This window comes from Dipodomys ordii, unplaced genomic scaffold, assembly GCF_000151885.1.
Source record: "Dipodomys ordii isolate 6190 unplaced genomic scaffold, Dord_2.0 Scaffold130, whole genome shotgun sequence".
NCBI lineage: Eukaryota > Metazoa > Chordata > Mammalia > Rodentia > Heteromyidae > Dipodomys > Dipodomys ordii.
The window spans coordinates 2689202-2702498 of NW_012267346.1; the positions used below are offsets into that span (position 1 = coordinate 2689202).

General features: G+C 37.3%; 1 protein-coding gene across 2 annotated transcripts in view; it reads left to right on the forward strand.

Moving 5' to 3' along the window:
• Positions 1–12279, forward strand: part of Nup153 (nucleoporin 153kDa) — a 59270-nt gene extending 46991 nt beyond the window's left edge. For both annotated transcript variants that reach the window (XM_013030441.1, XM_013030442.1), the window contains 6 exons: positions 2160–2354; positions 3746–4630; positions 7311–7667; positions 8216–8488; positions 10748–10889; positions 11189–12279. In XM_013030441.1, the coding sequence (XP_012885895.1) occupies positions 2160–2354; positions 3746–4630; positions 7311–7667; positions 8216–8488; positions 10748–10889; positions 11189–11273 (1937 nt within the window). In that variant the 3' untranslated portion in view covers positions 11274–12279. The remainder of the gene's footprint in view (positions 1–2159; positions 2355–3745; positions 4631–7310; positions 7668–8215; positions 8489–10747; positions 10890–11188) is intronic.
• Positions 12280–13297: the final 1018 nt, after the last annotated feature.

Consider the following 13297-nt stretch of genomic DNA (forward strand, 5'->3'; position numbering starts at 1 on the left):
CAAAAAGAAAAAAGCCGGAAGTGGTGCTGTGGCTCAAGTGGTAGAGTGCTAGCCTTGAGCTGAAGAGCTGAGGGACAGCGCCCAGGCCCAGAGTTCAGACCCCATGACTGGACCCAAAAAAAAAATAATAAAAAAAAATAAAAATTTACATCAGGGCTGGGAATGTGGCTTAGTGGTAGAGTGCTTGCCTAGGATGCATGAAGTTCTGGGTTTGATTCCTCAGTGTTACATAAACAGAAAAGGCTGGAAGTGGTACTGTAGCTCAAGTGGTAGACTGCTAGCCTTGAGCAAAAGAAGCTCAGGGACAGTGCCCAGGTCCTGACTTGAGTTCAAGCCCCAGGACTGGCAAAAAAAAAAAAAAAAGTTCACATCAGTTTTTAATGTGATTTTTGTAATTCCATTATGTAGTTATTATGGCATGGATATATATTAATATAGACAATAAAACAAATACCTTGTGAATTATATTTCCATTGTTAATGACTTGGATTTAGTTTCTGTAATGTGAAGCTCTGAAGTAACTAGGTTTTTGGATAATAGATTTGAAGGCCTCAATTTAGAGGACAGCTAAGGAAAGCTATATGAGTAATACAGATACTGGTGATATGTATTAATTCAATTAAATAAAGAGGATACACAATGATGTCTAGTTGAGGACATTCTATTTCCAAGCTTATGAAAGGTTCAGATACATGTGGTGCCTTTGCATACATTTATATGGATTATAGACCTTAGGACTGGAAGTACAGATTTGGGAGTCGTCCTAAGCCATGAGTTGATATCATGAAAGTCACAGTAGCAGTGGTGAATAGGAGGTGGTAGGAATAAAAACTTGTACCTATCGAATTGGTGTAAAGAGAAGAAAAACAGAGGAATAAGACCAGAGACTTCAATAAGATGGCAAATATGTAAGGAAGACATGAGGAAGGGACTTGATGAGGGACTTGAATGAGAGTGACAGAAAAATCAGAGAAATATTGAAAGAAATTTGAGAAATAATTATGGAGAAAGAGTAATGAAGCTCTCTCACTTAAACCAAGTTGGTGGTAGAACCACCACTAACAGTATCTCAGAAGAGAAGTGTGGGTTGCAAGTATAGATTAGGAAATTGATGTTAGTGTTTAAAACCATCAGAGTAAGATGAAAGCTTTTCAGGACAGTGGGCCAAAAATGGGATCCTAGCTAGCACTTTGTTGGCAAGAGACATACGTATGAAATTCAGGTAACTGGAGAAGTCACAGCAGGTGGAGACTTGAGAAACCGTTACTAGTTTGATTGTCTTTACTCTTAACTGTCTCCTCTACATTGTGCCTTGCTAGTTCTGCTTAAAGATGATCAACTCTGAGAATCCTTCTCATGCTTGCTTTTTTCCCCCTTTTTGTCATTAATAGCTTGGCATGTGTCTTTAAATTTTTTAAATTGATATTATAAAGGTGATATACAGGGGAGGGGTTATAGTTATGTAAGTCAGGTAAAGAGTACATTAAAAATTATTGGTATAAAAAAGGTGATGTACAGAGGGGGGACAGTTTCTCATGCTTCTTAGTCATTTTTTCTTGCACATTTGTTTCAGATCATTTATCACTTGGTAATGGTACTACCATGCATTTGTTTTATTTTCTCCCTTTGAGACCTCTAGCACCTTAGAAGTTAAGTACCATTTTATTTATCTTTATGTCCCCAGAACCCACCAGTATTAATGGTGCTTCATAAAAATGTCTGTTAAATAGCATATAATAGCCAGAGTGTTGTGAACTTAATACGTTGATTTACAGAGTGAATGATGGGAAACTTTCTTCAAAATGAATGTGTACATGAGTAGCTTTAGCTATAGAGCTGTGTATTTTATGTGTTATGATATTGTCTCCAGTTTATATGTTTTAGAATGCTGTGCTGTTTGTAGAAATTTGACAAACATGGTTACAAGACAAATTGCCTTGTAGTCTTGAGTTTGTTAGAATGTGGGTTTTTAAGGATTTGTTCTTTTCAACTGGAGCCATTTGAACTAGATTAAGACCCAGGTCACTATTGAGCCAGGTTAGAGCAAATTGTTCATAAGGTTAGAAGAACACACTTAGAACACACTTAGTTGTGGTACCATTAAGATGATGATATAACATAAATTAAAATTTTCATGAGTTTTCCCTATTATTTCTTAGGAAGTTCAGTACCTGTTTCAAGTAGCAGTGCTGTACCTGTCTCTCTGTCATCTGGAGGCTGTCTGGGATTGGACAAATTCAAAAAGCCTGAGGGCAGCTGGGACTGTGAAGTGTGCCTAGTGCAGAATAAAGCAGACTCCACTAAATGTGTAGCATGTGAAAGTGCAAAGCCAGGCATGAAATCAGAGTTTAAAGGTAAGAAGATTTAAGGTGAAATGTTTTGCTAATAGCTTTGTTTTTTAAGTTAAATTCATTTGAGAATTCATACAATATGGTATATTGTCCTTACATGTTTTCGTACACATCTGTTTCTGAATCACTATAAAGTTAAGGTGGTTGCATGTTACTAGTGAGATGCCTTTTTTTGCATCTGTGTTACTGAGTCTCAGAAAATGAGTGATTTTCTTCAAGCCAGTTTTAGGGCTTGAACTCAGGGCCTAGGTGCTGTCCTTTAGCTTTTTTCCTTAAGGATAGCAATCTACCACTAGAGTCACAGCTCTATTTGTGGCTTTTTAGGCAGTTAATTGAAAGATGAGGCTCAAGGCTTTCTTGCCTGGTTTAACTATGGTCCTCAGATCTCACCCTCCTCACATGGTAGTCTGGTAGGAAATTTTGTTTATCTTAGGTGTGTGTGTGTATGTGTGTGTGTGGTGTGTGTGTGTGTGTGTGTGTGTGTGTGTGATGTTAGTACTGAGGGGTTAAACTTTAAAGCCTAGCACTTACTAGACAAGTGCTCTACCAGTGGAGCTGTATTTCTAACCCCTAAATGAATTTCTTGACTTTTACCTGATTAAGAACTCACATCCCTAGGACCTTATTATAAGGCATCTCATTTTAGACTTTAGTTTCCCACAGTATCTCAGAAAAAGAACTTTCCTTATTATTTTGCTATATAAGTATAAAGGAGGAACTTCATATAGTAATTAATGGTCAGGTAAACTATTTGGAAACTGAATTTTACAAGTTTTTTTATCACATAAATTATTTACTCATATACATTTCAGTCAAAAATTTGACAAACTTAGGAAGCAGAAGAGATCATTGATCTGTAGAACTGTTCAGGAGAGGAAGATTTAGTTTTCTAAGGTACTAATCTATATAACCCCTCATGTCCACGCATTGTATTTGTCTATATTTTGATTAAATCACAAAATAGTAATCTTTGGTATGTATGAAATACCTAGTATCTTGTATTCCATTTTAGAAGAAAATGGATTAAATTAATTGGATGATTAATGGGATACAACTGATAGTTTGAAAACTGCACATGGAAGGTGACTTTTTCTGTCCATTTCATCACCTTCTTGTTGCTTTACAGTGCCTTTCCCATGTTTTCTCCCAGTAACACAGTGTCACACCATACTTTAAATTGGTCTGTTGAGCCCTTTGAGGCAAGTTTGAAAACTAGTTTCATTCTTGTCTTTTGCCCCTGCCTCCCCCCCCCCTGTAAAATGTGTTTACTGCCATTGGTTAATACTCCTCAAGAAGGCCTTTTCAAAGTTATTCCGTATATTATTTTGGCTTTTATGGTTTGCATTTGTTTAAGGGATAAACACATTAATGCCATGTCTTGTATGTTTTTCAAGGCTTTGGAGGTACATCATCCCCATCTTTGAACCCAGCAGCTTCATCCTTCAAATTTGGTATCTCATCTTCTGGGCCTTCTCAGACCTTAACAAGCACTGGAAATTTTAAATTTGGAGATCAGGGAGCATTTAAAATAGGTGTTACATCTGACTCGGGGTCTGTTAACTCCATGAATGAAAGCTTTAAATTTTCTAAACCAACTGGAGATTTTAAATTTGGAATTTCATCTGATTCTAAACCTGAAGAAGTTAAGAAAGACAGTCAGACTGATAACAATTTTAAATTTGGACTTTGTTCTGGTTTAAGCAACCCTGTTTCTTCAGCTCCATTTCAGTTTGCAGTGGCTAGCCTTGGGCAGCAAGAAAAGAAAGAGGAATTACCTAAATCTTCATCTTCAGGCTTTAGCTTTGGTACTGGTACGGGTGTTAGTAACCCCACCCCTGCTGCTACTGACACTGCAGTGACCTCTGAGAGCAAGAGCACCTTCAGCTTTGGAACCCTAGAAACCAAGAATGTCTCAGTGTCTCCTTTCACATGTAAAACGGAAGCAAAAAAAGAAGAGACACCTGCCACCAAGGCAGGGTTCACTTTTGGCAGTATGGAATCTGCCTCTCTACCATCTGCCTCAGTATTTGCTTTGGGAAGGACAGAAGAGAAGCAACAAGAGCCTGTCACTTCTACTTCTCTAGTGTTTGGAAAAAAAGCTGACAACCAGGAGCCAAAGTGTCAACAAGTATTTTCCTTTGGGAATTCAGAACAAACCAAAGATGAGAGTTCTTCAAAATCAACATTTAGTTTCAGTATGGTAAAACCACCTGAGAAAGAATCAGAACAGCCAACTAAATCCACTTTTGCCTTTGGAGCTCAAACCAGTACTACAGCTGGTAAGTGTAGGTGGTTTTGTTTTTTTGTTTTTTTGTTTTCCCTCCTTTTTTATAGGATGTCTTTGATACCTTGACAAATGCAGCAACTCAAGGAATGGTTTATATAGAACATGGTTGAGAATGCCACCTGTGAAATTCTTGTAGGAAGGAGCCAGAGATTGTTTTTTTTTTGAGTTGTAATTGCTTCAAACCCTCATGTTTCTGCTGAAGTTATGTACAAATACAATTTTGAAAAAATACAGTCCTTAGTAGGTAACAAGTTCCTACAGTGTACATTGATATTTATCTTTCTCCTTTCTGTCTGGGTTTTTTATAATTAGAGTTGGTATAAGCTACCCAGGAAAATAGGGATTTTTAAGCTCAAAATACTGCTTTACTAGGATTTTCATATAAAGGCCTTCGTTTACAAGTAATTACAGTTAACCAATCATCATCAAACACTTAAAGAATAGAGGCAACAAATATAATTAAACCCTGAGAAAACAGATGGTTTTAGAAACTAAAATCCTGAAGAAAAAATAAAAATACCATTTTTAAGTTAAGCATAGTTGTTGAAGTAAAATCATTCTGTGGACTGAGTAGTAGAGACATTGGAGCAATTTGAAAATGAGAGATAGGGGATATTCCAAAGTAAAAACTGTGGGTTTTCAGAGAAAGAATCTGTTTTTCAGATTAGCATCAGATTTTTATTTTTTGTGTCAGTCCTCGGGCTTCGACTCAGGGCCTAGGTGATATCCCTCAGCTTTGACTGGTGCCCAACCAATTGAGTCATGGCTGTTTCTGCTTTTTGCAGGTTTTTTGGAGATAATAGTCTCACAGGCATTCCTCCCCAAGCTGGCTTCTAACCACCATTCTTAGATCTTAGTCTCTGGAATAGCTAAGATTACAAGTGTGAGCCATCCAGTGCCCCGAAGTTTAGATTTCTTAATTTGACAACCTCAAACAGTGTTTCAAAGTAAAAACATTTTGGACATAGAATTCTGTAACTAGCCAAGTTTATTGAAGCATAAAATGTTTCATGTAAAAACAATATAAAGCTGGGTACTGGTGGCTCACATCTATAATACTTAGCTACTCAGGAGGCTGGGAGCTGAGGATCTCAGTTCTAAGCCAGCCCAGGCTTGAAAGTGTGAGATTCTTATCTACAATAAACCACTAGAAAACCGGAAGTGGTGCTGTGGCTCAAGCAGTAGAGTGCTTGCCTTGTGCTGAAGAGTGCAGGGACAGCTCCAAGGCCCAAAGTTCAAGCCCTATGACCTACCAAAAAAAAATATATAGATATATAGTTGAACACTTATTAACATTTGAATAATTTAGAAACATTGAAAATTAAAGATTAACCTAAAATATAGAATTTAACAAAGAATTGAGGATTTGGGGGAGGGGGGTTTGTTGTGGGCCAGAACTCTGTCTGGGCATTGTCCTTGAGCTCTTTTGTTGAAGGCCTAGTTACTCTACCACTTTGAGCCACAGCTTTATTTCCAATTTCCTGGTGGTTAACTGGAGATAAGAATCTTCAGACTTTCTTGCCTGTACTGGCTTTGAACCTCCATCCTCAGATGCCAGCCTCCTGAGTAGCTAGGATTACAGGTGTGAGCCACAGTGCCTGGCTCAATAACTTAGACTTTTTTTTCCCTATTAAATTTTTACTTAAGAATTTGAAAGCTACCTACAAAGGCAATCAGAATTTAAATTATTTGAAAAAGGATTTTTAAAAAGACAAAAACCTTAATCATGAAAGGTCTTTTTTTACCTTTCATAAGCCAACTTGAAATTCAGGCAATAGTTCATAGCATTAATGTCATACTAATGTCACAGCATCCTGTGATTCACCCTGACTATTGTGCATTGCTGCAACTGAGATAGGAACAGCAGAAAAAGTCCTTAGTAAGCTGAGTTTATTTAGGGTCACCAAAAGAAAAAGCTCTTCTCCAGGCAGCAGGACAGGAGTTGGACATCATAATCTGATTTGTTTTCTTACATGTCTAATTTATGTTTGTAACAGTAGCAGGCTGTAAAACAACATAAACAATGAAGTTCCTGAGAGTAGGAATATTTTATCCACCCACTTAATTTTAGTTCTTAGAGGAATTTTTGGGGAACTTGACAAGCTAACCTACTTTAAAATTTACACAGAAAGGAAATTACAAGATTAAGGAAGTCAGACTCAGGAAGTTGCAAAAGCCTAATAATAATATAGTTATTTAAGTATAGTTTTACTATTATGTGAGTATAGTTTTAACTTGAGTATAGTTAAAACAACCTAATGACAACACCACAGGGAACAAGTAGGTATAATAGCTTCAGTGTGTCAGAGATGGCATTAGGTCCTTGCTATAAAAACGCCTAGCTATATGGGTGAATTGAAGTTAAGAACCTGTTGCACATGACAGCATAAATTTGTAAATCCAATACATAAAAAGGCAACCATCTTTCATTATCTGAATTGATGATCTAAACAACACAGCATCAAGTAAGATTTGGATTTGAGGCATAGTGTTTTTACTTAAAAGCTGAAGGCTTTCCTATGAAAAGCAGAAAATCCTTAAGCCAGAAAAGGAAATATGAATATGCAAAACTATTAACGTTCATTTGATGAATATATCTATGTAAGAATTTTACTTATGTAGGAAAGGTGTTTCTGTGACGATTTAATGATTTCTTAATTTCTGTCTTACAGATCAAGGTGCATCAAAACCAGTTTTTAACTTCTTGAACAACAGTTCCTCTAGTTCAAGTACCCCAACTACTTCAGCAGGTGGAGGCATATTTGGTAGTTCCACATCTTCCTCCAACCCACCTGTGGCTGCCTTTGTGTTTGGACAGGCCAGCAATCCTGTGAGCAGCTCTGCCTTTGGTAACTCTGCTGAATCCAGTACATCTCAGTCTTTGCTATTTTCTCAGGATAGCAAACCAGCTACTACATCCAGCACAGGTTCAGCTGTCACCCCATTTGTCTTTGGACCAGGAGCCAGCAGTAACAACACTGCAACCTCTGGGTTCAGCTTTGGAGCCACAACCGCTTCTAGTACTGCAGGTATTTGGAAAAGAACATGATATGATTGAATTGGCTTTAATATTATTAGTAGTGTCGGTTCTTAGCAACTGATATACCAGGTTATCACCAAAAATGGTGTGAGTGCCTCCATATCATCTATACCTAGAATGATTTAATTACTGAACTGTGTGTGTTTGTTGAGATTGAATCTTAGAAACTATTTTACTAGTCGTGGTAAGATTATAATAAATGTTTCCAAGGTTTCTTAAAATTCCATGTTGTCAGAAGGAAGCACTAATGGTTGGTTGTCTCTTGTTAGGTACTAGCTCTAGTCCTCAGGTGATTGGTTAATGCACACATTAAATTTCTGGAGGTCTTCTGAGCTACACTGTTGGGCTGCAAAATTGTAATGTTTTTGTTTGTATGGATTCTGTATGTTTTACTAAATAGTGGTAGAGAGTTAACATTTTAATTATTCAAAACTTGATTGAAGTAAGAGAAGCTTGAAATTTGCTTGTGGCTAACAAATTTCTTGTGGATTATCTCACTGTAAACGTGCTGAATCAAATATTTTTCTGGGCTTCCAGGATCCTCCTTTGTGTTTGGTAGTGCACCGTCAGCACCATCTGCCAGTCCAGCATTTGGTGCTAACCAGACCCCTACGTTTGGACAAACTCAAGGTGCCAGCCAGCCTAATCCTCCAAGCTTTGGATCTATATCATCTTCAACAGCATTGTTTCCTGCTAGTTCTCAGCCTGCACCACCTACTTTTGGAACAGTATCAAGCAGTAGCCAGCCTCCTGTGTTTGGACAACAGCCTAGTCAATCTGCATTTGGCTCTGGTTCAGCTCCTAATTCTAGTAAGTTTGTAGAATAATGTAGATTGTATCAAATAATGTAGATTGTATCTATTTAGATTCTGTGTCTTTAAAAAATAGTATTTTTATTTGAACGTATTCATACCTTTTTATCTTCATACTTGACAGCAGATTATGTGTGAATTTATTTCATAACCATATTCTCAGTGTACAATTAAAGCATTTTGAAGGTGTCAAATGTTTTTAAAGTGTTGTTTCCTCTCTCTCTCCTCTCTCTCTCTCTCTCTCTCTCTCTTTTTGGTGGTGGTGGTGGTGCCAGTCCGGAGGATTGAACTCAGGGCCTGGATTCTGTCCTTGAACTTTTTTTTAGTCAAGATAAGGGCTCTACTCTTTGAGCCTCAGCTTCATGTCTGGCTTTTTTTTCTTTTTAGTAGTAGTTTATTGGAGATAAGAGTCTTGTGGACTTTTCCTTCTGATCTGGCTTTGAACCTGAGTCCTCAAATTAAGAGTCTCATGACTAGCTAGGATTGCAGGTGCAGGCTACCAGTGCCTGTCTCTTAGCTTATTGAAGAAAACTCTCCTTTCTTGGTTATCATGTGTTCTTCCATCTTAACACTTAGATAAGCACATCTAATAGTAATTTTATTTTTCCTTTTTGGTGGTACTGAAATCATACTCAGGGTCTGAGGCATGCTGGGCAGATGCTCTACCACTGAGCCACATCCTGTTTCTAGTGGTTTCTTAAAAGTTGAGGGAATAAAAATGTTCAGGCCTTGCATTTTTAGAAGTATCTTTCTTTGTTCCAGTGTTTGGTAAGATTTTAACTGAATATAGGTAGCGTTGAATGCATTTTTGCTTTGTGAACTTTCTGGCTTCTAGAGTTGAACTCTGGGCCTGGGCGCTGTCCCCTCAGCTCTTCAGCTCAAGGTGAGCGCTCTACCGCTTGAGCCACAGCGCCACTTCCAGTTTTCTGGTGGTTTATTAGAGATAAGAGTCTCATGGAGTTTCCTGCCTAGGGTGGCTTTGAACTGTGATCTTCAGATCTCAACTTCCTGAGTAGCTAGGATTATAAGCATGAGCCACCAGCACCCGGCTCTCTGATCTTTTTTAAAAAAAATTCTGTTCTTTTTCTCTGAACTTTGCACTTTTTATTTTTTGTAAAAAGATAAAAAGTTCTATCTTTTCCTACTCCTCCTAGTGAGATTTTGCTTCCATTGTTTCTAAATCCTGTTGTTTTCTGATTTTTTTTTCTTTCTTGCCCCCAGTTGTCCCCAACTGTTTTTGTATATCTGATATAAAATACTGCCCTTAAATGTTGGTGCTACTTGGCTATTCACTTGAAAATGGAAAGCTATGGGTCTTCAGTTTCATTGTAGATTTTTCTGTTTTAACTTTGTTTGGTAAAACGTAGTTGGTTTTGTTGTTGTTGTTGTCAATCACAGGGCTTGAATTCAGGTGCTGTCCTTGAGCTTTTGTGTTCAAGGTTAGTGTTCTACCATTTTGAGCCACCAGTCTATTTCCAGTTTTCTGGTGTTTTAACTGGAGATGTCTCACGGACCTTCTTACCTTGGCTGGCTTTGAACAGTGCTCCTCAGTTGTCAGCCTTCTAAGTAGGTATATTGCAGGTGTAAGACATCAGTACCCAGCTTGTTTATCTTTAAATGAAAACTTCCTGTTCAATGTGTTAAATTCCCGAGAAGATACTTCTAGTCTGCTTGCCAGTGTTCTGGTAGCTCAGTTTATAGGAGTTGTCAGTTATGCATTTTATTAGCTGTAACTTTGGTATCTTGTTGTCTTCTACAAAGACTAAACTTAGGTTCTAGAGTGAAAGAGAATTACTGTCTTGTGTGGTATTGGGGTAGATGTGTCCGAGTCTAGGAAACCAATAGTCTTATCTCGTGTGTGCGTGTGTGCGTGTGTGCGTGTGTGTGTGTGTGTGTGTGTAACTCAGGCTGACTCCTGGGCGCTGTCCTTTTGTTGATGTTTTTGCTTAAAGCTGACTCTACCACTTGAGCCACAGTTCCATTTCTGGCTTTTCAGTGAATAACTGGGGACCAATAAAAATCCCTTTGCTGTTACTTTAATTCACTTTTAAAACAATATAATGCTACTAAGTTTTTGCTGATTTTGCCGTCTTAAACCAGACATTTCTCCATTCTGCTCCTTATCTCTTGGTCATAGTAAGTTACATCATTTGTTGGAAGTGTCAAGGGAAAAGATTGAGCATAACAGATCTTAAACCTTTATGTGTTTTCATATGTAGAGGCCAGAGTTAATGACATATTTCTGCCACAATTACAGGTTCTGTATTCCAATTTGGCAGCAGCACTACAAATTTCAATTTCACATTTGGTGCAAATCCCAGTACACCTGCAGCCTCAGCCCAGCCTTCAGGCTCTGGGGGCTTTGCATTTAACCAGTCTTCAGCAGCATTTACTGTGGGGTAAGAGAATTTTTTTCTTAACAGATAATTTACATTGTAAGGTATGCATGTTTTGCTTTTTTTTAAGTCATGAAGATGCAGTATAGTTTGGGTACAGTTAGATATATTCTCCTATTGCAGCACTTTTGGAAGATTGTATTTATCATCTGAGAAATAGTGATGTGTGTCACGTATAAGAGGAAATGTATTTGTTTTAACAGTAGAGTTCCTGTCCTCTTTGCTGCTGGTCATGTTAAATGTTATAATCCTAAAATTTGCTCTGAACCTCATGTCACAATATGAAGTCTTGTTTTTCACAGGTCAAATGGGAAAAATTTGTTCTCCTCTTCTGGAACTTCAGTTTCTGGTCGCAAGATAAAGACTGCTGTCAGACGTAGGAAATAAAGGTGACAAAGGTGTTATACCCAAGAGTTTTAACAACAGCTGGTGCCCTGCTTTCAGATACTGGATTGTACTACATACTGGGCTTATCCGAAATCAGAGCCTAAGGACTTCTCTAATTTGGAATGATCTTCTCTATGGAAGCCCCTGCCCCACCTTTCCCACCCCTTTTTTTGAAAATAATAGCTAGACTGGTGTCTGATTCTAAAGCAAGAACACTTTATGATCTAGCACATTATTCACTGGCTTGGCGTAGTCTGGCTGTACCAGAAATAGAGCCTGCACGGTGAATGGCTTGTGTAGAACCTCTGTCTGCACCACTATGTGCAGTGTTTATGGAACGCGTGGAATTGTAATTATATATGAGGAATTCTGTATAGATTAGAGGATGTTGAAATGAATGATTTCTATGCTGAGTTTGTGCTGGTGTATGTGTGAAGTGAGTGAGGTGGGTGTATTGTGCACAAAAATTTTCTGATAGAGAAAGCGTGATTAAAGAGTGGTCCATGCTAAGGACCTGTTAGATCTAGTTCATTCTCCATTTAATAATTATATGCTATTTCTATATTTTCATTCTATCACCCGTCTTGCCTTTTTCATTATTTTATTATGAAACATCTGTAAATACAATTGTTTCTGTACTTTTTTGGCATAACATAAATCTGTGAACTTGAAATTTTAATTTTGTGTTAGACTTTTTTGTTTAGTCTTGTCTCAGATTTTATTATGTAAATCCCATTATTCAAAGTTGCCTAAATCCATTTGGAAATCTTTAAAAAAAAATTGGAGATTCTTAAAGTTGAATTTATTGGCTTTTCTGATCCAGTTTTGTTTGGACCAAAAACCAGTATTGTACAAAGTATTAAACATATATTTTTATATTTACTGAAATGGACTGTGGTGACTTTGGATAATAAGGAGAAGTTTAATATTAAAGCCATGTTTATTACAGTATAATTAACATGTTAAACCATGGGATAAAATGCCATCAATAAAAATTTATGAAGCACTTTTTGTTACAGTTTTAACTCACAATGAAGGTGCACAATATTAATGGGAGGAACAATGGTTAATTAGAGTACATGTAAGTACTTTAGGCAACTCCTAAAAGGGGTAAAGTATCTGAACTTCCAGTGTTTAGAAGGTACTCTACTTCTTGCCTGGTGCTAGGAATCTTTCCTAATGTCCACATAGCTTTACATGAAGTTAAACATAACCATTTGTACTGGTATCTTCCTTGATAGGTCATTAAACAATGTTTATTGTTCATGCTCTTGGAGTGTTACCCTTAAAGCAGGTACAAACCAACAGTGGTTTGTATTACTGAATTATTTGTTACTAGACTTTCTCTATGGTTCAGAAAAGAGCTCAAGTTCTCAGTTTTGTTTTTGCGTTCACTTGAATTTACCAAACTTCTAGTTGCTTGGAGTTTAAATTGAGAATTTTAAAATGTTGAATATTTCTGATCTTTTCCTTATCTCCTTATTGCTGGTTTGAAGGGTACATAGTTTCTGTCTGCAATGTTCTTTAATCATTAATAATACACAATGGATGGTCTGGTGGGGGGGTGTCAGTTGTCAGAACTAATTAGAAATCTGTATTACTGCTGGAAAGTTAACACCTATATTGAAAGTTGGTTCTTACACATTCTCTAGGCTCTTACCATTGTTTTCTAAGTTTCTCTGTGCTACAAATCAGTATGATTTTACAATAGACCTTGGTATCCATAGGGTATACTCCGTTAATTCAGTACTATTCTGCCAATATTTGGCTCATTTTCCTTAAACATCTGAAAGCATTTTCACTTTGGGGGCCCCATTTGTTTTTGGGAGGAAAATTTTCACAAAATTAAGGACAGAGAAGTAGAAAATCATAAAACCTTTTAAGCATAATTGACATTGTCAAGTTGGCCTAATACACATGTAGGAGTTAAAATTGTTTTTTATAAAATTTCTTTTGCTGGTCCTGGGGCTTGAACTCATGAGCTCAGGGCCTGGGCCCTGTCCCTGAGATTTTGTGCTAAGGAG